Below are 27,900 nucleotides of genomic sequence, written 5' to 3'. Positions count from 1 at the left end.
TTGACCCAGCTGCACAGAAGACAATTATTCAAATTACCAAAAAAAAGGCTTCCTGGAACATTGATTTTAACAATTTTTTTCTTCTCAATTCCATTTTGCAAAACTAACAATGAATTAAAAAACAAATTAAGGCAAAATACTGATTTTTTTTTTCTTTTAATAGGGATGTTTGTGGAACTTTTGAGTATAAAACATTCTTCTTTTCAGAAAATACAAAAGGCTTAAACATGTGGTTTTGTTTTTTTTTTAAATCCTGAATGTTTCTAAAACTATTATGGCATTGGTAAAGTCAACACAACATTCCCTCTAATTTAAGAAAGTGGTTCTCAAAAAATAAATCAACAGTTCCCACTTTATAAAGAGAAAAGATCAAAAGTAGTAACTGGTGTCTTTCATTCCAGTGTTTATTAGTAATTACAAATCTTAGCTTCATTAGTACCTACTCTGAAATAGTTGTTTGTTTGTTTGTTTGGGGTTTTGGTGGGGGAAGGGAATGTTACACAGACAAATCCTGCAACAGAAGTCATGAAAATGAACCAGTTTTGAACCTGCTGCTTGCCTTCATCACAGTTACAAAAAGGGTATGAGACTCCATTATTTGCTTCTAATGAAGCGCCTTCCTTGAAGAGCTCAGCTTGCATTTGGTCCTAGGTTGCACTTGGTTGCATATACTGCATAATTCTATTGGCCAAGTAACATCCTCTCTCTATGATAGTTCAGATAATTTGAAGTAGAAATAAAAAGTACTAAATTGGTTCTTTGGCACGGTACAAAAGTTGCCAGCTCCTACTATTTGGATTTACCGCAAGTCTTAAAGACCAATTTCCTGTATGGGGAGCAAGGGGGATGGGACTTGTCACTGTTTCAAAAACAAAGTAGATTAGATGAACAGCCCTTTATGGATGAAGTGTCTTCCATTTGTAATTGACTTGATGTCTTCAGTCATGACTCGGTCTTTGCTCTCATTTTCATAGCTCAATATTCCCTGCATACAGGGTAATCATCAGGATAGCTGTAAATCCCGTCAGTAAGCCGGCATTCTGAATCAGGAAGAATGTGAGATCCATCTTTCTTCCTGTCACTTTCTCTCGCAGCATATCATTCATCTCTGGGAACTGAAGAAAGGCAATTTTTAGGTAAGCATTGCCACCTCGTGGCAGCGTGCATAACCTAAGGCATTACGAACTGAACCGTATTTGCTGCTTCGAACTAACACGGGGTGGAGGCAGCCACAGGAACAAGTCACCCTGATCAGCCTGAAAAACCACTTCACCAAGGATGGTGAAACAAAATGTTGGGTTGGTGGTGATTGGTTGTTGTTTTTTTCTTTTCTTTTGTTTGTTTGGGTTTTATTTGTTTTTCTTCTCTACTGTGATTCCACCTGGTTGTGCCTCATGCAATTTTCCTGGCTTTGAATCCATCAGTCTCCTAGGGCCCAGTTGTTGGTCCCTGTCTTGCCCCTTTATTGCTAAATGCTGTGATTCTTCCTTCATTAGTATAAACAGAGAAATCCTTGTTCAGGAAACGGAAGAGTAGGATTCTTCTGCTTTATCTATAAGCAAATGAAGTGAAGCTGAAAATGCAGACAGCCTCTCAGAAATAATAAACCTGTTACAAATAGGTCTGGGGGGCTGATGAGGCAGTGAAAAAGCAAGGAAGAAAGAAGCAGCTGGAGTGAGCACATGCGGTATTAGGTTACAGCAGAAGGAAGGGATTCTTTGCTATTTTGCTGCTATTAAGATGCCTGATACAGAGCTAAGAATGATGGCTCTGCTGTTAACTGAAAAAACAAAGATACTTCCTCCAAGAGCCAATGGAGATGAGGGCAGATGGGCACTGGTGATAAAGTCCCCTGTATGAGGGGATTTGGGTTTGTGTTTACTACAGATAAAGTCAACTGCCATGGATTTTGACAAACACACTCAAATAAACTCTTTAAACTCTTTTCCTGTTGTGCTGAGAGAAGTATAGCCAGAATGCAATGAAGAGTTTGTAATTCAGTGTGTGTTTAGACAACTTCAAGCTGGGTGACTCATAAGTTGTAGTATCTTTCTTTGATCTCACAAGGCAGAAACAGCCATTGCAGTTAATGCAACCCTTGAAGAACAAACTTATGTTAGTGGGAAGTGGCCAAACCTTCCCAGAAATCATTCCAGAGCTCCGTCATCCTCTTGCAAAAGAGGCAAAGACAACAAACCAGATCATCTTCATGCCATACAACAAGGCTCATTTGTGCACACACCTCAGTGTACACATTCTCATGTGTCCACAGCCTTACCACACAGTGATCTTACTGGCAGAGGCTGGACTATGCCAATACTAGAGGAATAAAGAACAGCAAGAGCAGAAAAAGGAAGAAATTACATTTCAGATAATCCTACCTGTTTCTGGACAGAAATGTGTGAAAATTGTAACAGAAAGCAGAAAGCCAGATCTCTGCAGAGAGCACTTGAATACCCTATTTCAGACTTTTCAGGGGGAAGGAAAGTTCAGATAGGTAACTGATAAAATCCAAAAACCTATAAAGAGAGAGAGAGAGATTCAGGAGCAGGGGAGCAGAGACAGAGAGAGACACAGAATAGAACAATAGATACGAAGGAAAGATTGCTGCCTATTCTGATGGATTTAATAACTGATTAATTTGAAACACTCCAAATTTATACCACAGGTTTTACATAACAGCATGGAGTACACAACTATTCATTACATAAGAGTGATACTACAGCATTTGCAATTGAGGTGCTGCAAAATTGTGAAATAAACTGTTTATATTGTTCATGTGTATGTTCATTATTACTTATTAAATCCTATTTTACTGCCTAAACTGTAATAGGATTGAATGAAATGGTCACATATTCATGAGTATGAACAAACACTTGTTAAATGCATGCAGAACCAAACTGGGGCCTCAAAACTTTTCAAAGCCAGGCCTCACTCTTCCAGTTCTGCACTCCCATGGATTCTCATGTGGCAGGTGTAAACACCCTTGCAGATGCATCTGCTCTTAGAACACTGATACATAATAAAACTTAGAATTCTTGAAAGATCCCTCACATTTTTAGATTAAACATCACCGTAAGAGTAAATTATGGAATATTACTGAATGCCTGTGAATCTAGTTTTTACTTCCCAAGCCTAAATCTAATATGGACCTTAGCACAATGGCTTTGGCTTCTGTCTTCTAGTACACTTAAAAAAATAACTGAAAGACAGACTGTTTTGAATAGTTCAGCAAATAGTCTGAACCAAGAAACTGGGGTTAACATTGTTGAATTTAAACTAAACTAGAATTTATGTCAGGGCTTTCACTTAAATGACTCTAAAATTATCACTAAATGTGTGCCTTTGACACCATCCCCCACAGCAAACTGCTGGCTAAGCTGTCAGCTCATGGCTTGGACCGCAACACTCTGTGCTGGGTTAGGAACTAGCTGGAGGGCCGAGCCCAGAGAGTGGTGGTGAATGGTGCCACATCCCTGGAGGTGTTCAAGAGGGGATTGGACGTGGCACTTGGTGCCATGGTCTAGTCATGAGGTCTGTGGTGACAGGTTGGACTCCATGACCTTTGAGGTCTCTTCCAACCTTGGTGATACTGTGATACTTTGCACAACACCTTCCATTCTACTCAAAAAGAAATACTTCATTTAATTTTGTTTATCTTTTCTTTTTCTTTTCTTTCAAAATATGGTTTAAATAGACAATTGAACCTTTAGAAAATAATAAAGAGAAATACTTTGCCAACGTAAAATGCTAAACCCAAGTATTTACACACTTCTTACTCACTGATGAAACCAGCTGAAATTCATGTAAAGCTTGTCTCTCCCTAAAGCTCCTTTCCAACAATAAACTGATCAGCCCTACATGTGAAGTTGAAAGGCCTTCATGCTTCATGAATAAGCATAACTATTTGTGCACCTCCATTAATGGCATCATTATGATTTAAAATCTAGTAAGTAGTAGATGACACCGCCATGAGAAGCACAAAACACTAAATTTTAGTGCAGAGAATTAAATGCACTCTTTGTTTTCTTGCAAACAAATAAATGAAAAGTAAAATCACATCTCACCATATCTGCCAGAGAGATGTACAGAAACATTCCACCGGCTACAGCAAAGATGATGTTCGGAGCAAAGTTGTTGCCTACTAATATTCCAAAAGCCATCCCAACATAACAGGAACACGCAGACATGAAGTTGAAAAACAGAGCCTGCCGAGTACTCATTCCTGCATTAAGCAAGATGACAAAATCCCCTGAAAGAAACAGATAATATCATGATGTTGTGGTTGTTTGCTGATTTCAAAAGAAAGCCTGAAGAGATGATTTGTGTACAAATTATAAGCCCTTGCTGTTTTTGTCATTCAACTAAATTATGAGGATTTGCCTTCAACACTTGAGGTAGGTGAAACATTCCAGAGTAGTAGGTGATGCCACAGGAACAAAAACTTCCTATAATGGTTTAAAAACTAATTAAGAATAAAATACACCAATGTATTCATCAAGGATGAACAGGGCAAATAATACTTGTCTAGTATCCAATCCCAGCTTCCACCCGCCTGTCCTTGGGGAACTTCTGTGCTTGATGTGTATTTTGGTGTTTGGGAAGTTTTGGATGACTATTTTTTCCATTCATTTGTCTAAACTTTCTTTCAATCTGGGCCAACTTTTGGCCAGCACAACCTCCTACAACAGTGATTTCCACAGTAAACAACATGGTGAATGAAATTCCTTACCCAGTTCATGAGGAAACTCTTCACACAAGATGGCTATGGAGGTACTAAGCCCTTGAAGCAGGGACAAAGTGAAAGAAGCACCAATAGCCAAACCATCTATGAAATTATGTACAGCATCACTCAGTGTCACCATCCAAGCAATAGTCCCAATCTTTGACAGTGGACGCCCCTTAAGACACTTGCACAAGTTGCTTTGGGTGACTTCTTCCTGGAAAAAAAATAAATAACATAATAAAAGTTACATAAAGCCCTGAACAAAGTAGCCAGTGAATCACACTTTGGTCTTTAAATGAACACCAAATATAAAATAAAGCACTACTGCATCTGGAGACCAAAATGCTTGGTCCAATAAACAACAGAAAATTTTTGCTGCTGCTACATCTGTTTCAACATACAGAGCCCAATCACCCTTCTGAATACAAATCTTTACCGGAATGCCCTTCTGCTGAGAGAGAAATCAGATCATAGTGGGTGGAGCCTAAGCATGGACAGTCCAAAGGATCTGATCATCACCTGCATTTCCTGCATAAACCATACCTGGACTAGTTACATACCACCAGTACATCACACTCCCAAGAGACACACTTTACTTGCTGCACTAACAGCCAGCTGCATATGAATACAGACACACTTCCACTTACACCATAAACCTTATTACTGACTTTAGGCAATAGTAGTCATGTCTAGGTATTCTAGTTTTTACCAAGTGCATGTTTCATGAAAAAAAGCAGTGGGTAATTCTGACAGTGTGGGCTGATGTCTCCAAGCACAAAACCAAGCTAATATGAAACTACAATGCACAGACACACCAGAGATTACTAATTCCTCCCAGAAGTGGGAGTGCCATGCAGTGCCATGAAATAATGAAAATCTGAAGCAGAGAACTGCCACTTTAGCTGGAAGCAAACTAGCCTCCCCTAAAAACTTCCTGATGATCCACTGTGATAAATTTCTGCACACACAGGCACTGCAGTTACATAATAATTGCAATCATTATAGTATTTCTCCTCTAAAAAACAAAAGGGTCTGCATATACAGCATTAATTAGTGCTTACTTACTGGAGTACACTAGTAGTAAAATATATATCTGTGTGCCCATAGACAAATTTATACACCTCTCCTGTAGGAGAAGGGTGTAGAAAACTACCTCTTCCTCCTTAAGAAAAGGTCAGAGATTATTCCAAGACATTTTCTTTGGGCATTAAAAGGAACACCACAAGTTGTTTTAATTTTGCTATAGCAAACACAGCCAGGCAACTGAATTTTGACCTTCACAGAAATATAATCACTAAGAAATTCTAACAAATCCTTTAATGATCAAGCACTATAGTCTGTCTCATCATTTGCTCACCAGAATTTCACCTGACATACTACATCCTTACATGTAGGAGTTGCCTTAGGATAGGAGAGAAGTCTAGGTCAGGAATGTGTGAGACATGCCCTATGGCACTACTTGACACTGGCAGCTAATAAGGCCTTGGTCAAGCAGTGCCACAAGCACCATGAAGCACACTTACAGCTCCCATTCAGTGCACAGGAAGTCCCAACATTATACTTCTATGATGTGAAAACGAGTGATGGTATCCAACAACTGAAACTCTCCCTGCTGACTCAAACACACAGGTTTTAAATTTGTACTAAATGCTTGCCTTCAGTTTTTGGAGGTTCTCTCTCAATCTTTCATCTAAACACACAGGGACTGTCAGCCATATTTTTGGGATGATTAATTTGTACTTGTACTAATTCTGCTTGAGATAGGAACACTGATGAGTAATAGACTTCTCTCTCAATCCACAGAGGCAACTCAAATTTCAATTTAAGAAAGAAGTATTACAAAGCAAGCCACATAAAATAAACATATATTAGGGAACTGGAAGTAAAAAGAAACATGAATATAAGAAGATCCAAATATAATTAGCAAAGCTCTTCCACCTATTCATCCAGCTCCCTGGGCTATAGCTCCGTTCCCCTGTGTTGTATTCTGCCCCCGGGTGACCATCCTTCAGGCTGCCTAAGAACTGATAGAAGCACTGGTTTATAGCTCATCCTGATTCATGCCAAAAGCAGAATCTTCTTTCATGGGCATGTTTCTAGGTTCAGTGAGGAAAGGGAGTTTGAGATAATGCACAGATTGAAATTTGAAGCAATTCATTGATTTTTCTACTAAAAAAGAACACTGGGAGTTTTTTTTTGGAAACCACACACACAAACCCCAGCAACCACAGCAACAAGTATTTTCTGATAAAGAAACAATATTAAACTCAAGAGACTGTATTTTGAAAAGATATATTAGCAACTTCTACCACATGTGAGAGAGAGAGAGAGGTGGATGTGGATTTTGTTCTGGGAATTTCTATTACCAAGAAATTCTCACATCGTGTACCAAGAATCTTCACAAATGGTTTTATAAGGAGTTTAGGAGCATAGAATGGATTATGTTGGAAAGGAGCTTAGAGATCACCTACTCCAACCTCTCCACCAGAGGCAGGCACACTTCTCAACTAGACTAAGCTGCTCAAGGCCTCATCCAACCTGGCCTTGAAGACTCCTAGGGAGGAGGCATCCACAACCTCCCGGGGCAACCTCTTCCAGTGTCTCAAAGGCATCACACTGAAGCACAAGCTCTTTATCACAAGGGCAGTGGAACGCTGGAACAGGTTGCCCAGGGGGGTAGTTGAGTCCCCATCCCTGGAGATATTCCAGGTGAGACTCAACAGGGCTCTGGGCAGCTTAATCAAGCTGAGGATGCCCCTGCTTACTGCAGAGGAGGTTGGACTAGGTGACCTTTGCAGGTCCCTTCCAACCCAGACCATTCTCCCTCAGCTTAAAACCATTCCTCCTTGTCCTACTGCTAGACACCCTTATAAAAAGTCCCTCTCCAGCCTTCCTGTAGGCTTCCTGCAGGTACTGGAAGGCAGCAATAAGGTCCCACCAGAGTCTTCTCTTCTCTAGGCTGAAAAACCCCAGCTCCCTCAGCTTATCCTTATAGCCCAGCCCTTGGATCATCTTTGTCACCCACCTCTGGACTCGCTCTAGCAGCTGTGTCCTTATGATGGGGACACCAGAACTGCATGCAGTATTCAAGGTAGCGTCTCACAAAAGCAGAGTAAAGGGAAAGAATCCCCTCTCTTGCCCTGCTGGTCACACTCCTCTTGATGCAGCCTAGGAGACATTTTGCTTTCTGGGCTGCATGAGTGCACTGCTGGCTCATGTTGAGCTTCTAATCCATCTAATACACCTTTCTTCAGAGCTACTCTCAACCCACTCAGCACCCAGCCTGGATTTGTGCCTGGGACTGACCCAGACCAAATGCAGGACCCTGCACTTTGATTTGTTGAACCTCATGCAGCTGTCACTGTCCCACTTCTCAAGCCTGTCAAGATCCTTCTGGATGTCATCCCTGCACTCAAGTGAGTCCAGCACACCACACAGTTTGGTGTCATCAGCAAGCTTGCTAAAGGTGCACTTGATGACACTCTCCATGTCACTGACAGAGATGTTGAGCATCACTGGACCCAGTACAGATCCCTGAGGAACTCCACTTGTCACTGGTCTCCAAATGGACATTGAGCCATTGATTGCAACCCTATTCCTAAAGGAGCAATGGAAACAAACAAAAACCATAAACATGCAAAAATGTCACTTGTGGATACTTATAGTTGTTCTGACCAAAGTATACTCGGTTTTGTTTGGGAACCATGTGTGTGCCTACAGTTTTCTGAGGGCTGTAGGGGCATAACTGACTTAGCCATAGAACTAAGTAAAGGACCTATTTTGGGGTATCAGCTGCACAGCTGAGAATGCCAGTGGCAGTCCAAACCACTGTACATGTATGACAGACATAAATATCTGGTCTGAAAGGCTTTTTTGTTCAAATAAATACTTTACAAACCTGTGTACTGAACCTTCTATCCATGTATGAAGAAAATGAACACTGAGTATGAAAATGCTATTAGGAATTAGCTGTTGAATTCATCAAGAATGGAACTGACACTAAGAATGTGCTGAGATCTGGGTTGTTTTATCTATGTACTTTAAGTAACTGTAATTAGTTTAGCAGAACAGTATTGACTTACTTCTAAAAATCGCTTGCTTGATCCATTTTTTTCAAAATGCAGACATAACTGTAGTTTAAAAACTGCACATTTATTCTGAGAGGTTTCTGTAACACATACACAGCTAGCTGCCACTTAGCGTGGAGCTCTGAAGTATCGTAATTCTTGCCTGTAGTCTATTTTAGATAACGTCTTGACTTTATGTGTAAGTCACATAAAATACAATGGCATTGCTTGTCTGGGCTTCCATTCTGAACTCCACCAGATTGTGTGTCTGATGGAAGAGGATGAACAACTAATACATATTCTTAATGCTTCAGATAAGGCAGACTACTGACAAACTTAATCCTACAAACATATAGGATTCCAAGGCAAAAAAGAACCGTGTCTGCTGGACTGTTCCCACTTTGCCATGGTAGTTTAGCAGACATCAAAGAAGAGATGTTAACTAAGAAGCTCTGCAACACCCATCTGGACTATCAGGCCTGACTTTTATTAACTATCAGTGGAATTTTGTAGTATTTGTATCTCCACTGTTTACAGCAAACCAAAACACACCCTTGGGATTTTTGCTCTCCTGATTTATTTTGGTTTTTGATAATGGCCTTTTCTTTGTTTCCAAACTTGAGAAATTCTCTCATTTCATCCTGAGATATCTCATCAGATTACTACTGCTATTTCTAATGCATCTCTGACTGCCTCAGACATGTCCTTATGCGTCCTCTGGAAGTGCCCACAGGATCAAGAAGTAATCCTGACACTGTCTCCAGGGCATAAATAAAGTCACTGTAAAGTTCTGCTACCAAACACTGTGCACTTGGGGGTACAGAATTCAGCAATTTGTCTCTGGAACAACTTTTCTTCCAAGTTCCTGTTGTCAAGCCATGTAATTTTAATGCATGATAGATACAAATTTGGAGTAAGCATGAAAGAGGTTTCCAAGGTTGCAATTACTGCTGCAAGTGAAATCTGAAAGCATGTGACTAATTAAACATTTAAATTTATTCTGGCAGTGAGTCTCTTCTGGCATTAAAAGTGAGAATATGGCTGGATCCCCATGGCTGAAAACAGCTACCACACTTTGGCAGAATCAGACTTCAAACTCCCTCCTTAAAGCCTCCATGACATTTTCTGGCTACACTGTGTTTGTTCTCTCTAATAAGCTTTAGATCACATGGACACATTAAAATTCTATTAGGTCTGTGTTTGCTTAAACCAAAGAGTTCCCTCAGAAATACTGAATGTCTGTAAAGCTGAATGCATACCTACCCACATGGCACTATTCCACCTGTGTGTCCCCCCATCCCAACTCCTCAGCCTCCCCTGCCCTCTAATGATTTTGAATTTGAAGGCTTCTTGGCCCCTTTGAACCTGCCTGGAGAAGGAGAAGACTAATGTTAGCTTTTCCGTTGCTGCCCCGAATACTAGGAGCAGGCTATCTGCCATTGGGATTTCCTTGCAGCCACCCTTGGCTCCAGAATGAATTTTACCCTGTCACTTTCAGGAGGTTTTAATACAACATATTCTCTTTGGAGATGTGGAGAGGAAGAAAGAATGGAAGCCATTCTTCTCAGAGAACAAAATAAGGAGAGAAGAATCTCTGTGAAATGTTAAGCTCTCAAAATCAAGAATGGATGTAAAAGGATGACTGACAATACTTTATGATCACAAGCCCTGCATGTAAGCTACTTACATAAACAAATGCTATGGAGTTAAAATTGATTATTACAAAATAAAGAATCACACAGAATTACAGAATATCTTTGGTTAGAAGAGACCTTCAAGATTATCCAGTCCAAACTGACCCAGAACTGCAGGGTCAACACTAAACCATGTCCCTGAGCTGGTAGGTCCACATGCTGCTTATACATCTCCAGGACAGTGACTCTACCACTGCCCTAGGCAGACTATTCCAGTGTTTGACAACCATTTCAGTGAAGAAATAATTCCTAACATCCAGCCTGAGCCTCCCCTAGTGAATGAGTTTGTTATTCTTACGTTATGTGTAAGCAGATGGGTAGCCAAAGTGTAATAGGTCCAGATAAGATTTCTGGTAAACTGGGCAGAAAACCAACATACCAGTGGAGATAACTGTCCCTGCAGAGCGTGGAAGGTTCTTTTGTTTGTTTTATAAATCTACAAAATACAATTTAGGGACCACTTGCAGTACTAACTCCCTCTTGGTGCCCAGGCAATTTCAATTAGTACGTGTGTTTCTCCTAGATTTTAAAATGCCCTGCATCTATCACACTTCATGACATTTCTACAGTGAGGACAGGTACCATTTTGGTACTGTAAGCCATGTGCAGAGTCCAACACACTATGAGTTTGCAGGGCCAATGCAGAGCGCTCAGATTTTCACCTGGCTGTCAGGGCTTGCCTCTGGATTTCTTTCCTGCTCCTCACTGCTCCCCACAAACAAATTACCAGTTAAAGAACATGGGTGGTAAAATAGAATTCTTTACTATGATAAAATCTGCCTTAGCCTGTGGGTTGGGGTTGTGGGGGTATTTTTGTTGTTGTTGTTAAGTCTGGGGTTTTTTTTTAGTAAGGGAGAGTACTGCACTCTCCTGGACCTGAAAAAGAGTAAAGAAGCACAGAACTTTCTCTTTCTGCTTCCATTTTCTTCTCAGACTGAACAAAGTTGTACTTATACATAGGGACATCAAACTGCTGGAAGAGCACCACGAAAATTATCAGAGGGCTGGAGAACCCACCTCTACGGGGACAGGCTGTGAGAGCTGGGGCTGTTCAGCCTGGAGAAAAGGCAGCTCCAGGGAGACCTTATAGCAGCCTTCCTGTACCTGAAGGGGGCCTACAATAAAGCTGGGAAGGGACTTTTTACAGCAGCTTGTAGTGACAGGACAAAAGGGAATGGACTAAAGCTTGATGAGGGTTGATTTAGACTGGGTATTAGGAAGAAATTCTTTGCAGTGAGGGTGGTGAGACACTGTAACAGGTTGCACAGGAAGGTTGTGAATGTTGTCTCCCTGGAGGCTGAATGAGGCCTTAAGTGACCTGGTCTAGTGTAGGGTGTCCCTGTCCATGGCAGGGGGTTTGGAACTAGATGATCTTTAAGGTCCCTTCCAACCTAAACCATTCTATGAATATATTTGAGAAATACAGAGAACAAATCTGAAATACTGTAATACTTAAACCATGAGGAATGGCTTCTGTCTCAACATATTACCTCCATAATTCCCATACTATTCAAATAGAGAATTATAGAATTGTTTCAGTTGGAAGAGACCTCTAAGATCATTGAGTCCAAACATCAGCCATGAACCTAAGACAAGTAGTGCTCACAATATACTGCATGAAAGTTACTGTGCTAGTTTCCCTCATTAATCATTGATGCAGAGGAATCAGGTTCTCATACTTAGGGCTTTATGTAATCAGGAAGACAATACAGGTCATGTAACAGTAAGACACACTATCACTCTTTAAGCAAAACAATAACATCAAAATTAACTGAATTACCTAATTAAATGTCTCTGTCCTACCCATCCCAACAACGCCATCAGTTAGCTCTTTTTGTTTGCTGCAAACTGGACGTATCAGTTCTTGTAAGCTTGACCCAAAACCCCACATTTTGTTGTAGGGCTGAAGGAAGTTATAAGCTTTAAAGTTTACAACAATCTGACAGAAGTAACAAACATCTGTATTAACTCTCCCCTTGGATATGGTTATTTATAGAATTGGCAGGGATAAAATAAATAAAGAGACACCATTTTCATACCTGTGCCGAGACCACACTGATGCTGTCAAAACCAAGATTTCCGTTGCTCTCTATCACGGCTGAATTTGCATAACATGTCCCCCCGTTGCTGGCTGAGAGTGGTTTGGGTGAGTTAGTCTTGTCCTGAGAACGATTCTGTTCACCATTTTCACAGTAAGTATGGCCAGTCTAGGTGACAAATAAAAAAGCAGGTAGCAAAATAGCAAACCTAAGAAAACAGAGACCTAGAAGGAAAAGGTGGAGGCATCACCACAGAATGAACTAGGTTAGAAAAGACCTCAGAGATCATCAAGTGCTGCCTTGCTTTGAACAGTAAGTACAAGTTTAAATGAACTCCATACATCTCTAAGCTCCTAACTGATCTCTCTCTTTCAGTTAATCAGAACATATGTGGGGATTTTTCATTTTGATACCTTTATACAGAACTTCCCGAGCCAAACACCAGACCACAGGTGATCAATATTTGCTACCAGAACAAGGGGACACAGTCTCAAGTTGTGCCAGGGGAGGTTTAGACTCAAGGTGAGGAAAAAGTTCTTCACTGAGCAAGTCATTCGTCATTGGAATGGGCTGCCCAGGGAGGTGGTGGAGTCGCCGTCCCTGGAGGTGTTCAAGGGGAGATTGGACATGGCACTTGGTGCCATGGTCTAGTTGTGAGGTCTGTTGGAACAGGTTGGATTTGATGATCCTTGGGGTCTCTTCCAACCTTAGTTACTGTGATACTGTGAGATACTTATTTAGCTTGTCAAATAGAGATTATTAGCCTTTGTCAACTGTTCCCAAAATTAAAGAGGAACAAACTAAGTTTTTCCTTTTTTTTCTTTCCTTTGATGACATTATTAGAAATGAGGAAGAATTGATCAATGTTCATAATCAATATCAGCAACAGTTTGGGAGAGGAAATTTTAAGTGAGACAAGAGTAGTTCCTACTACAGGTCAGTTTGCTTCACATGACATAAGCAGAGAGGAGTAAAAACGTTGAGAGGTCCTTCTCTGAGACAAATTCAGCATTGTTCATATGAGTCCAGAGGGAATAAGTAGTGTGACGTATGGGTAGAGAGCAGAGCCCTGCACAGTGTGGGTAACTGCAGTGTCACTAAAGCAGGGTGTGTACCAGAGCATGGGGAAACAGAGCTGCAGTTACTGAGGGTGAGATTCAGGCACTGTCAGCATAACTACACTTGTCAGATGACTAAGAAGCTAATCACACCACATTTATTTCTCCTGCCCAAAGTGAAGCTCCATGGGCAGACTTCATTCTCTGCAGCATTTCCACTTTTTTTCTGTTTTGTTTAGTTAGCACAGCAATAAGTTGGCCTCTGAGAGTGAACAAGAGCACATACCAGTGACAGAAGACCACATTTACACCTGGATACTATTCCTAGCTCTGTTTGCAACTCCTTCAAAAAAGGAGTTCCCTGTATATAGAGATTTTAAACATATGTATGTGTTTTATATATATATATACACATATATATATATCAGAATGCCTGGTAAGACTAAATTCCTCAGATACAAATGAAAAAAAATCCCCACATTTTATTCAACTATTGAGTATCTCATAAAAAATAACAGGTACTTTAAGGCAAGGCTTATCCAGTTAGTGAGATGTTTCATTACCTGGTCATAGATCTTCAGTATCACTTTAAGAATCCTTTCCACAAAGAAGAGAATATAGAATCCACCAAACACAGCGACTGCTTTCTCAATGTAGTTATCTACTTTGGGGTCAAACCCAAATGCCTAACAGTGAAGAAAAAAAGCAATGCAAATTAGTCTGTAATCTTAGTACATTTCCGGGGGTGGGGGGGTGGGGGTAAGAAGAAGAAAAAAAAAAAGAAAAAGGCAAATAAAAGCAAACAAAGGCCCCATGCACACAGATAGTCCTCTGAAATACAGACTGTCTCTCTACCAGCCATGAGTTTCCATGAAGCTGGAATTATGAAAGACCCTTATGGTTTTTAGGTATTTTTTTAAAAACTTGAATTAAATGTTCACAGTGTTTTAATTCAGTAGAATTTCACATGTAGAATGTAGCAGTAAAATGCAAGAGGAGGAAAGCTAACCTGTAGCCATTTGAAGTTCACTAGATTTTTATCCAATGCATTTCTTCTTGTCTAGGGGCAAAATAGCCCTTGGTCTCTCCCATGGTACAACTAGACATGGTTCCTGATGGCTCAACCAGCCAAAAAGTGATGGTAACTAATAGCACTGAAACACACCCACAACTCTTTGGAGACCGCAACCCACAGAGCCCCCACTGCAACTTGCTTCTAAAATTCATGTACTTCAGAAACTGTTATGCAAACCAAGCAATGATTCCCCTTGCTTACCTCTGGAATGAGCTGGAAAATTGCATTAGAAAAGAGAGTACCAATGGCCAAGCCCACAAAGTAGGTTAAAACCTTGGGGAAATATGACTTCTTTAAGAGAGGAGTTAAGATCAATCCCAGAAGTGATGCCAAGTTAATGATAGTCACAGCCAGGAAGCCAAATCCCCAAACTGTGGATAAACAAGCAGAAATTGAAAATAGTTTAGTACAATACCCTTTTCAAGCTGTTTGTGATTTTTGTAACAACGACACTGGCGCGGAATTGGGGAAAACAGAGGTTCCCTGGTTCAAGCTCCACTTGGAAAATACAAAAATCTTAAATGCATAGATACTTAAGATGCATACCTGCAGAAAGAAAGTATCTGGAAGCATTGTCTGGGACTAAGATATTAAAAATAGAAACTGTGCAAGTATAAGATCTGGGGCAGCCCATCTGCTGCTCGTCTAAATCAGGTCTCTCTACAGTTAGTGAAGGGTGAAAAATAAGGCTTAGGCAAACAGTCAAAGGAGCTATAAGACAAAGCTTACTAAAACAGGAATTAAACGCAATTGTCATTTACTCCTAAAGAAATCTAAGAAAGAAAGTCTGCTGTCCCTGCTGTACTAGATTCAAAAATCTTTCCTGATAAAGCATGAGTCCTTCAAATCATCCTCAGGAGGCAATTTTCTATTCTAAACACTCCTCCTCTTCCTCTAATTCAAAGTAGTGCTCAACAAACATATGAGGTGGCAGCTAGTTGACAGTACAGATTATCGTAATACAGGACTGGAATCACATAATAAAAAGGAGGTTCTGAGTTCAAAATGTGCCTTGGGTACACAACAGAGAAAACCTTTCCTAAGAAGAGGTAAATCCAGCAGAGTCCACCATAACTTGGCTTCCCTCACCCTAAGAACAATCTCAAATGTTTAGAGTTCAGACCCCAGGACAAAGCCGTATTTTACTTGTTCTGGAGTCTGAAATATGGGTTGCTGTTGTTCACAACCATCAGAAAGTTGTGCCTCTGATGTTTTTCTCATTGAAATCTTAAGTCCCTGTGAGCACAGAAGAAAGCTTTCAAGGTTGCACTGAAGAGGTCTACACTGCCTGAGGTGATGCCACAGACCCAGAAAGTTATACACAGTCAGTGGGTTTGTCTATCAAAATTATCAACAAATAATAATCAAAGCAAACACAATGTTGGCTATATGGCTATATCAGGACAGCATGGTACAATCCAGGAAGTTGTGTCATTATAAACTTACAATATGTAGAGGTTACCACAAATTGCTTTCTGCATAGCAGAAACTAACAGATCAGATTATGATCTGCAGCCTGACTTTCCTGCAATACAATCAGCAAACATGCTAAGCTGGATTCCTCACTGCAACTGGAAAGCTCTACTTTGTTTGCACAGTGCCACAATTTCTACATGTAATAAATTTTGTATTACAGTAAGAACAGAATGCACCAGAAACATTTTAAGTATTTGCAGAAGGCAAATCCATGCCAGTTAGAACATTCATTTGCCATTTTGAGAGAGACCAAGAGCGGGAAAACCACACAACTAGATATGGATAGAGTCACTAAGCTACATGGGAGATTAACACCCAATAAAATAAATTGCAATTAAGCTTGTAAATTTACTTTTGAAATCAAATCTGTAACAAACAAATGCAATGGGCTTTCAATGCCATCATGAGTCACAAACTACTGTTTACAGTTTGGGATTACTGTAAATCTTTCAGCTCAATACCCGGACACCTCCGACTCATTGTTCTGTGCAAAATGGCCATTTTAAACCCAGTTAACAATATCAAAGCCTCGTTTACCAGCTATGAAGCATTCGGTGTACTTGCCCACATTACTTCTGACACAGGACATCAGAACAAGTTTCAAAAACAAAAGGTTAAAAAAAAATTACTAAGTACTTTTCAGAAGAAAAAGGGGATACATTTACAAACTGTGTCGATAGGTGGATGACAAAAATGACAGGAGAATGGAGCTTAAAGCCAAGCACAGAAAGACAGGTCGTTGATGAACTGGGAAAGAAGTTCTCAAGGCACTATACACTTCAGCAAGAAGGGCTGTGACTTTCATGCTGGTACTCTCTGCTCAGAACAGCACAACATACCAAGACACTTAACTTTGAGTGCAGGTTATTAATCAATCATCTAGCACAATTTTCTATACTTCATGCAAGGGGAAGTAGGGACATACTCTAATCTACTGGGCTGCAGTATTTACTTTTGTCACAAAAGAAGAAAAAAGAGTAAGTATTAGGGATGCCAGAAGACAGAGGTGGTTTTACTTCTAAAATTCTGTCCTAGACCAGAATGTCCCAAACAATTATGGGATTTAACATATTCTATCTTGTTTCTGACCTACTCACAAAGTGCAGAATTAAATTAAGCTATTAAATAACCTCAGACAATCAAAGAATAAAGTAATTATTTTCTACATTACACATTCCACAGATCCTGCAGTCAGTCTCAATAGTTTGGGGACTACTTTAATGAAATTTTAAAAGGAATAAAATAAATCTAAAATCTTTCTTATATGTTCTCCAGGAAGAGGTGGTCCTGGGCCTTTGCAACAAGCTTTTGAGTTCAGTCTCACTGGAAAGAAAAAGAAATAAGATTGCTTCATAATTACACAATTACAGGAACCAGCAGCTCAAGAATAGCACAAGTCGGCGGGGGAAGAAGTGGTAACATTTCCAAGTTGCCAATGCTCCTGCACTACAAACTGTATTTCACAATAGCATGTGTGCACTGTTGTCTCAGCATTGGGTTTATTCACTAGGACTCCATTCACATTAAGCGTTAAAGACTCCATGCATCTCAGAAAGCTGGCTACTCTGACTTTATCTACCAGAACAGAGCATTCTGCTTAGACACACACTCGGCTCTCCTAATACTGGTGCAGTCAGCTTCAGCTTCTTTCTCTCTAGAACTGTAGCCCTAAAAAGACCACCAAGATACCTGAAGCCACAAGAAATGAAAAAAATCAAATGGCCAGAGTGCAAGTAAGGTGTCCTGGAATATTGCTTCCAGATTTGGGCTCCCTGATTCAAGAGGGAAAAGATTCTGCTTGAGAGAGTCTAACAGAGAGCTACCAGGATGATTGAGGGACTGAAGCACTGCCCTATGAGGAGAGGCTGAGAGACCTGGGACTGTTTACCCTGGAGAAGAGAAGACTGAGAGGGGATTTAATAAATGTATATAAATATCTGAGGGCTGGGTGTCAAGAGGGAGGGGACAGGCTTTTCTCCATTGTACTCTGTGATAGGACATGGTGCAATGGATATAAACTACAGCACAGAAGGTTCCTACCTCAACATGAGGAGAAACTTCTTCACTGTAAGGGTCACAGAACACTGGAACAGGCTGCCCAGAGAGGTTGAGGAGTCTCCTCCTCTGGAGACTTTCAAGACCCATCTGGATGTGTTCCTCCGTGACCTGTGCTAGATTCTATGGTCCTGCTCTGGCAGACGGGTTGGACTTGATGAGCTTTGAAGGTCCCCTCCAATCCCTAACATCCTATGATCCTATGATGCTTCCTTAGGACACTACTGCTCAGCATTGTTCTATATAAGAAGTGGGGATGACTGCCCTGGGCCTTCCTGAGAGGTTCAGGCTCTTCCTTAGCAATGTCCTGAGAAGAAGAGGAAGTAAGGGTACGAATACCTTTCTGAAGAAGGCAAGCAGAGAGCATAGAACCTGTCTGTCTTGGACAGAAAGAACGACACTGAGCATTGGCAGCTATTTCAGGCATCTCTATACACCTCCCTATTACTTTTCAAAGAAGCAAGAAAGGGAAGGACATAAGTTTGCTCCAAGTATCATTTAGATATGAGTTATACAAACCCTAAGGAAGAGGACTTGCTACATATTGCCCTTTAGCTTCTACTCTGATCCAGCAGCACTTCTTTTTATTGCAAGAAGCTCTTCTGTAAAGCTTACTGTACTGGTTTCTTCTCTATGTCTTCTGTCTTTTGAGAGACAGAATATTGTTGAGTGTATGGGAGTTCCTGGGCAGAAAATTCACATAAGCACAGCTGGAAATACACATAGAGGGGTTTGCTTCATGGGCAGCAATTGCAATGAGCTGGTTTCAAGGCTGCCACAATACAAATTAACTTTGTGATGGGATGGGAGTATGCATAAATCCACATCTGCACTTGGCACTGCGCCTTTCTGTGAAACTCCCTTCAAAATAGGTACCACTGTGTCACAGCCTCATACACTTGTGGGTTTAAAATACCCTAACCATAGACCTTGCCGATTTCTTCTACTGCAGCTAAGAGAGAAACAGCAAGGAGGCTGCCTTCCTTATCTGGCTACTGGACGTTGCTTCTGAGCTGGCAGGATAAAAGAAAAACAAGAGGGATGGTCTAAATAGCTTAGGTTAACTACAGGTCAAGCTTTTTATGTACTACCTATTTAAATGGCCTCAAAAAAACAAAGAAAAGGACAGCTCCTGCCCTCTGGTGCAGGTATTATGGACTTCTTGATGATATAAAGCAATCTAGAACAATCATGGTAAATTAATGTCATGGTTTCAGTAATTATCAAATATAATTCTAATTATTCACTCACAGCTAAATTCTAAGAATTATCTATAATTCTTACTAAGTAGCATCAATTCTATTAATCAGAATGTTATTTTTAATACTAGTATTTCAGAACTAATGAAAACCACTGTTCTATCTCGGCTCACAAGTACTGACATTAGGCACCTGCTTATCCAACATCTTAACTTTCAACTTTGATTCAGCTGACCACCCTGGAATAATAAATTGATTTGGAATACTGAGCCAAATAAATAGGCTATTATATATTTGATCCATATCAGTGATTTCATTAACCAGATCAATCTTCCCAGTCCCACATGTTTTACTGCACTACACATTTATGTGCACAATACAGAAATAATAGCGTGAACAGAAGGAAAGGAGATTCAGGTTACTTAGCCATGTAACAATGTTCCATGTAGAGGGGTCAGCATAGCAGATGACATGAAAGCAGGAGTCAGAGTTTGGAAAGAATATGAGTATTTTTCCTCAGTAAAGTAGTCACTGGCTCCCTGATGTCACCATGACTTCCACCTGCAAATAATTCCACTCAAATGCAAACCCCTAGAAATTTCACGTTGAGTTGCCTTGATACATGCACAATCCACCAGGTCTGATTTCCCACTGCAAATCACCTGCATAAAGTTCCCTTTGTACTTCCATCTTCTCTCATATTAAGCAGCAAGAGTCCTTATGCTTCAAGGCACAAGTCATTACCCAAATGAAACAGGCCAGAAAAACTCTTTCTTTAAAGGGCAAATTATTCCCTAACCAGCTACTCTTTCACCTTTCTCTAACACATTTTGAACACATCACTGTGAAGAGATAGGTTATTTGTTTAGATAGTCCACTGACCTGAAATAGCATTTTATGTTCCCACTTTACAACTATTCCTCCTAAACAAGATATTCCTGTTATACATGACAAATGCTTACTATTTCCCTATGCAAGAGGGAGAATTAATTTTGCCACTCCAGTCACAATATTAATACATTTAATATTAACTAACCTTCTAAAGGATGTGGTTTAGATGTATCCACAAAGCCTTCATGACGATCACATGGGTGAAAAATTAGCTGCTGCAAGACAGCAGGACATATTGCAGAGAATCTTGAATTTGATACATGGCTGTTGTTTGGTATTCCATGTAAATAAAAAATTTCCTCAGCGGTCAAGCACTGGAACAGAAAGAGATTTTGACAACTTAATATATTAATGCAAAGCAAATAAAGTCAGTCACACAGAGACACCCAACAACGACAACATGAAAATACCACAACACATTCTCAAGGAAGTGCACACAGTGTTTGTAGGCTGTGCATGAAGACACTCTGAGTGCTTCCTGTGAAGCAGAAGTGATTGAAAGCATTTTAAGTAAATCACAGATCAGTGGAACGTCTTTTAAATAGCACATTTGCAAATCTTACACCCTAGGACACAGAACAGTTAAACTTCACAATACATTATTTGGAAAAACAGCTTCAAAGTAATTAAGATCTCATTTAGGAGCAGACTAGGTAAGAGTTAAAAATCACAGACACAGAATACATCAGAAAATTACTGGTAATTCAATGACTGCTTATTCATGTAAGTGACCACTTCTACTTTACAAGAATGCTTCTTATTTATCACCCCAAATCAGCAGCTTAGAAATTATCTAAAGGCTGGCAGCACTCAACAGTTTTCATTCATTTTATAGCAATAACTGCTATAAAACCATTGTTTCTGTAAAACCATCCCATACTCCAAGGAGATAAAACTCTTACTCGGGATCTTCATTTTGCCTTCAGCTCAGGACACAACAGTATCTAATAGGTCAAGGATAAATACACTTAATAGTGCTAAACCAAGCTGGGGGCAGGGCTGGTTGCTCTGGACATCATTGTCCATCAAAAAGACAAACCATGGAATGCCTTAAAGCACACATCTGCAGAAAAATTCAGTACTTTCATATGAAATGTTCTATATTGCTGAAGTCTTTCATCTGACATTTTCTGTTTACTAACGTTCATTATTTACCACAACGATCAAGAAGGAAGAAATGTTCTTTCTTAGGTTTAAAGAAGCAATCTGGCTTATTTCTATGCAATAAACACACACAAAGGCTGAATGTCAAGATAAAACCCAAGTCAAACATTTTCTTTCTGTGAGAGGCATCGAACTTGAGCATAACTCTCCCTGCAGCAAATCTCAGCGTGGTTGCAAAAGGGCAGCACTGGAAGCCTTAGCAAAATAAAAACAAGCGGTCACTCCCTGCTCTCTTCAGTTGTGCTAGCCTTCAGATTCCACACCACTTCTCCAATAATTCAGATCAGTAAATTCCATCTAGAGATAAGCCAAAGCAACTGCAAGACATTTCCTTTGGCAGATCTGCTTCTGTTTCCATGAATAAACATTTTTATAATACCGTGCAAAAGGTGAAAGGCATGCACACACCATCTGAATGTGAGTATTGCTGATTTAGCTTGGAGGAGAGGAACATGCAAGCCAATTCAAGTGATTTCAGTTAAACTTACGTGGAGGATGTTTCTGTCCTTTCTCTTCAACAACCCAGTTTAGCAGAGCACTCAAGTACGTGCCTAAACTGAGAATGCTTTTTTTAGGGCCAGGAAACCTTAAAGACTCAAATATGTAACAGCAATGTGCATAGTCTTTCACCTTTCAATGTCACTGCTAATGTCAAAGTATCACATATAATATAGATCGATAGATAGATAGATTGATAACAGAAAAATCATAGAATCATAGACTGGTGTAGGTTAGAAGGGAACTTAGAGGTCATCTACTCCAACCTCCCCACCATGGACAGGGACACTTCTCAGCTAGACTCAGCTGCTCAAGGCCTCATTCAACCTGGCATTGAACACCCCCAGGGAGAAAGCATCCACAGCCTCCCATGGTGATTTTTGTTTTGTTTTAAATATGTTGCTTCATTAATCTCAATGAAAGTTATGCACAGAGAAATCATGACTGAAGATACAGTCTTTAACAACCCAACACATGAACCTCTGGTTCTAAAGTAGTTATACATCTAATCATTTTACTATGAATTTTGCATTATGGAAATGTAAAATTATGGAATAATGCAAAATCCATGGTTAATGTGTCCAGTGTGAAATAAAGAGCAGATAGTCACAGTCTATAAGAATAGTTCATATATGGTGCTTCATGTATCACTGGCTCATAAAGGCATTCCTGGAAGTGTACATGGAAAAGCCATTAGAAAAACAAGCCAGTAGGAGCTGAGAATACATGGCATAATGATCTCTATGAAAAAAAAAATCACTGTTAACTGTGTTACTGAATGGTTTACTAGTATTTTAAAACACTAGTATATTTGTATTAATATTAGCTCAAAAAAATCCAAGCCACATTGCAGATCAAAAAACAGATTACAGAGAGAGAGAAAAAAAACCTTGAGACCTGTAACTTTGGTTACAAACAAGCAAATAAGTGAAAAATACCATTGGACAAAAGGTCTTTTATGTGAAGATGAGAAAGAGCATTTTATTTAATTACTATTATTATTTTGATCAGGGACAAACCCAGAGGATAATGATTCTTATAAATGACTCATTGTTGCAAGTCACCTCATCCTCTCTATAAACTCCTACATACATCCAAGAGCTAAAAAACAAGCTTGCATGAGTTCACTGCAACAATTAAAGGATTAATTAAAAGATTAAATCTATTTGAAGCCTTGGACTGGGGTAACTCATGTTTGCACACTGCAAAACTCTGCATTTATCTTTGGAAGATAAATACACGAAGACAGCCACATTGCTGTAAAAGACATAACCTATTTATTTTGTAAGACTGATGGGTGATCTCAGTAGAATTGAAATTTAGCTGCATAGTAGAGGGGGCTGAGACTGACATCCTGGCTCACCAAAGCTACTGTCACGTCTGTCCCCTGCTGTTAAGCTTTGTCAGAGTGAGGAGACTGTCACCCAGTGCTTAACAAACACTGCAGAAAAGATACAACTCCTCATGTCCCTGAACTGTTAAAAATATGATTTAATAAATGCTTTCATCAAATCAATAAAAAATTCAGATTAAAAAGAAAACAATAATAAAGTATCAACTGGGCTAAACAGATGTTTAGTTTTCTCTTAGTAAGCCTCTCTCAAAACTGATTGACCAAAATGGAATTATTTTTTAAGCTGGTAAATTAGCTAAAGTGATGACAAACTGTCTAGAATTTCTTTACACCAGTGCCCTTATCAATGAAAAGCAGATGCCAGTCTAACACATCCTTTGAAAGAAAGGACAGGATAACTTCTCACACAAAAATAACACGGGTAACTTTGCAAAAATGCAGAAATAACTTTCTAAATGAAAATTAACAAAAAATGCTACAGTACCAACCACCTTGTAAATGCTTGAGTCCCTTTTCTGATCTTCTGCATGCTCTTATCTTTGCTCTCCCTTTGTTTTATCTCTAGCATTCATTCCACACATGAAGTACTAAGATACCCTAAAGCAACCTGGACTACAGTTTCTAGGTCCTGCCAGATTAGATACTAGCCTAGCCCACAACAGGGCTGAGCAGGGGGTCACACTGTAGCAACAGCAAAGGAAAAAAAAATGAAGTGAATCCCCACCTGGACCAGCCTTTTTTTTTTTTTTTTTTAACACTTTTCATTTAGTTTGAGCTTGGATAAGGCAAAATACAGACATACAACTATGCCTTCCTCAACTTGGTAACAAATCGAAACATCATGCTTATGTGGTGACACCTTTTTGCCACTCAGCACAGGTAAGAACTGGATGCTAGGAGACAATCATGCCTTCAGTAAGCAGCACTCCATGAGAAAGAGTCAAACCAGATGAAGCTGCTTGAATGCACTTGCATGCCTTAGGGATTGCACACACACCCTGACATGTTCAAGGCAGCTGCAAGATGAACATGTTCATGTTGGGAGCTGAAAACTAGCCATGAATGCTGAAATTTGCTGCAGATCTTCTAGGAATAAGACACTTAAATAGGCTTAGTTGTTCCACCCTCTATCTTCTCACTGTACAGGGAATGTCAGATCATGGTGTTGGATCAACATTGTCAGACCATTCCTTCTTCTTTCAAAAAGCTCAAGTTGTAATTAGGACATACTATTATAAATGACTACACAAGTATACATTCAAACATTATCATCACCAAATGCGGTAATTTCTTTAATTCTCCGTTGTCTTTTCAAGTCAACTTGGTATCAAAGGACCACAGAAATCAAGCATCCACCTTCTCCTGCCTTACACATCTAGACTCATTCAATCTTTAAGAAAAAGGATCCATTTCTGGTAGTTCTTCCCTTGTGAGACTACTGGGCTTACCAAAATTGCTATGAACGAAACATTTAAACTAAACCCCAATATTGGGATAAAACTAACAGAGAATGTTCCTTCCTTCCAGTTTTTTAAATGCTGTACCGCCTGTCCCTTACAGATGAGCTCTCCACTAAAAAAAAGTACTTCAAGCTTGGATGTGGGATTCTTTGATGGAGAAGGGATCAGAAGTAAGACCTGGGAGTCACTCCACTGGGTCTGGACACTGAAGTTAAAAACTGAAAGCCTGAGATAAATCTTGTTTCCTCCTATAATCAGGTATTTCTGCAGCCTTAATAGAGTCACCCTACCTGAGGAAGAGCCAAATTACCCTCCAGAGGTATTTATTTTCCTCCACAAAGAATCAGTAGAGCTTAGGCCTCAGGTGTGTTCCAATACACAGTTAGATTAGGCCACTTTATGTCTTCTGTCATAACCAGTAGATACTCTAAATTATAACTTGTAAGCACAAAGAGTCACGTGTGATTTAATTGGTATGAGTACAGATTTGCATGCACCACCTGCCCGCAGTCACTGATACACCCAACATCTATCTACCTACAAGGGATCAAAAGCCAGGAAGGAGAAGGCACTTGCTTAAAATGCACCAGCTGATGAAGCAGCTGTAAGGCAAATCTTCGCTAAGAATACAAGTCACGCAGAAAAAAAAACTACATACTTTTCAGGAAGGTATTATTCAAAACAGACACAACTAGAAAGACCTGGGGAAAAAAAAATGTTAAAATTGTTAAACTTCAAATGACTTAGGAGGAACACACATTCTCAGTCAGAAGAAAAAGCATTACTTTTCTTTCCCTCTGTAGCTTGTGCCAAGCCTGTGTACGAGGGCTACGTGCTTTTGAGGAGGCAAAACCTGAAGCGCTGAAGAATTTACTTATTTCTATGCCCTTTTAAAGAAAGCTCCTTTTCATGGCCACATGCAACACTGCAAACTTGTATTTAGCAAGGGTGGCTGGGAATGTTTATGCTTTTAATACACTGTGTTGGAACAGCATGCAGTCTGTGAAATTTGAAAGCTGTGACTGCTGAGTATTGCCACCCTTGCACTGAATACTACATTGACTGCAGTGGCATTAACTCCCAATTAAACCTCTGCTAAGGGCATCAGAATTGCACCCTTTCTAAACCAAAGGGTGCTAATCCATGGTTCATCTTCTTCATAGAACAAGCTAAAAAGCAACTACCCCAAGGTCCTTAAAGCCATGGCTCTTCGGTTTCCCAGGGAGTGGAACCAGCCAGAGTAAATAAATACTCATTCCTGCTTTCCTTTCATTTTTGTGACTGACTTTGTGTCCTTTATCCCTGAGCATAAGGAAATCTCCACGATCTTCAAGATTTCCCTTCAAGGAAAAAATATTAGGCTACAACACTACAGAGATGTAAAATTACAGAGACTTTAAAAGTAGCAATGAGGTCTGAGTTTTATACGGAGACACTAAACAAAGTAAAATATCTTCATGAAAGATAATATTCCAGTAATATTTCAGAACTAAATTAAACATGATTTAAAACAGCTTTTAATAGATGGGTGTTCATTTAGCCCTCATTTAGTTGAAAGATGTGACAGTTTCTCACTACGTTTCTTCACACGAGTAGACCTGTCTATAATCAGGTCTGTGCTATCACACAACTGTATTTTAACAAGTCCAGGAGATTTATTTGTACAGCTCCAGGAAGGAAATGCTAGCTGATTTTCAAACCGTTTTTGCCGTTCTCTAGATGCTATTTACCCAGGATAAGTGCCACTTCAATTGCTGAGCAACGGAGAGAGGGGCAGCCCCGCACTGCAGCAGCTCCCCGAGGGTCGGCAGTTTCTCCCCTGCTCAAGCTGCTCTCACCAGCGGACCGGTACCCTTGCTCAAAACCCGGACCCAGGGCCTCAGCAGACCTTTGCTCTCTCCCTCCCCGCTTGACATGGGGAAACACGACGGCGACGAAACTTAACTACGGAGCTGCCCACCCGGCTCGGCGCCCTCGCTCCTGGACGTGCGTTTGCAGCCCGGCCCTCACCACCAGCGCCGCCGCGGAGCCCGCACAAGCCGGCTCCCGCCCTCCCCGCCCTCCCCGCGGTACCTGGTTGTGGTGCAGGTGGGCCAGGGGCAGCACGGCACCCAGGGCCGGCGCGGCGCCCAGCTGCTGAAGCAGGGAGGAGAGCTGCCCGGCCGACAGGCTCTGGTTGACCCCGAAGACGCGCAGCACATCGTCGGTGAAAGCCGTCGCGGCCGCGGCGGGTCCGAGCATCTCCAACCCGACGGGACGTGGCGACTGTCGCTTGCCTCAGCACTGCCCCTCCGCACCGCCCTCACGCCGTCTCTGCCCACGCGCCCGCGCCTCTGCAGGGCGGGAGCGGAGCCCGCCCGGCCCGACCCGGCCCGGCCCCTCCCCGGGGGGCGTAGTGGGGAGACGGGGCAGGCGCCGCTCCCCTGCTGCAATCCCTCAGCCTCGGCGGGAGTCCGCGGCAGGGGGCTGTCCCGCCTTTGGGTCCCCAGAGCAGGGGCGGGCGCTGACGGAGCATCAAACCTAGTGCCGCGGGCGAAGGGCAGCCCCCTGTCACGACAGGAGGGTGGCACGGGGCCGTCTGGGAACGGCCACACGTGCGGGCAGAAGGGGAGGATGCAAAGTTCTCTGCTGCCGCCAGCCCTGGCCCCGGGGACAAGGGTCACAAACTCATCCTTGGAAACGCAGAGCCTTTCCTTAAGTGTTCTGGCACTATTTCTGGGCGCACACCTGCTGATCTCAGTCCACCTCGATCTTCCCCTCGCTCCGACCTGGGCCCCACAGACAGACCCCGCAACACCTGCCACGTCCCAGGAGATGCCAGACGGGACAGTGGAGGCCAAGGTCCAGGCCCAGGCCAGGTGCATGGGCAGGTACTGCTCCACTGTACACACCTCTGCAGCCGAGGCACCTGGACCTTGGAATGAGCTGTTGGGTTGGCAGCCAGTTAGGCAATTTGCTTCTGTCGGGCCCACTCCCTCCCGCAGGCTGAGACAGGGGTTTGTGTCTAATCTTCATTCTTAGGAAGGTTTAATGCACCAAGAAAGCATCTTACTGCATGCATGCCTTTTAACAAGCAGAGAAAATTGTGACTGGTCACAGGGCTATTCCTGGGGCCTGTCACTCAGGGTTTAGATAAAAATTCCC

The 27,900-nt window shown here is 41.2% G+C and overlaps 1 protein-coding gene across 1 annotated transcript; it reads right to left on the bottom strand.

Annotated features, from left to right (window-relative positions):
• Window positions 1-602: 602 nt before the first annotated feature.
• SLC39A8 (solute carrier family 39 member 8) lies at window positions 603-27,059 on the bottom strand. The gene is made up of 8 exons (XM_009908862.2): window positions 26,830-27,059; window positions 20,426-20,594; window positions 14,861-15,030; window positions 14,148-14,270; window positions 12,527-12,694; window positions 4,733-4,940; window positions 4,068-4,252; window positions 603-1,115 (listed from the first exon to the last, which is right to left on the bottom strand). The coding sequence occupies exons 1-8, from the start codon at window positions 26,995-26,997 to the stop codon at window positions 969-971; spliced, it is 1,338 nt and encodes a 445-aa protein (XP_009907164.2). The 5' UTR covers window positions 26,998-27,059; the 3' UTR covers window positions 603-968.
• Between the last annotated feature and the right edge of the window lie 841 nt (window positions 27,060-27,900).

This window comes from Dryobates pubescens, chromosome 1, assembly GCF_014839835.1.
Source record: "Dryobates pubescens isolate bDryPub1 chromosome 1, bDryPub1.pri, whole genome shotgun sequence".
NCBI lineage: Eukaryota > Metazoa > Chordata > Aves > Piciformes > Picidae > Dryobates > Dryobates pubescens.
The sequence above is the reverse complement of the archived record's forward strand: the minus strand, read 5'-3'. Positions and strand labels throughout refer to the sequence as shown.

Excerpts from the sequence above, each read along its gene's own strand:
- SLC39A8 (XM_009908862.2), bottom strand. The coding sequence starts at position 26,997 with ATGCTCGGACCCGCCGCGGCCGCGACGGCTTTCACCGACGATGTGCTG. Across the intron at positions 15,031-20,425 it reads TAAACCACATCCTTTAGAAG|TTTGGGGATTTGGCTTCCTG; the intron begins GTTAGTTAATAT and ends GTTTATCCACAG. Across the intron at positions 4,941-12,526 it reads TCAGTGTGGTCTCGGCACAG|GAAGAAGTCACCCAAAGCAA; the intron begins GTATGAAAATGG and ends TTTTTTTTCCAG.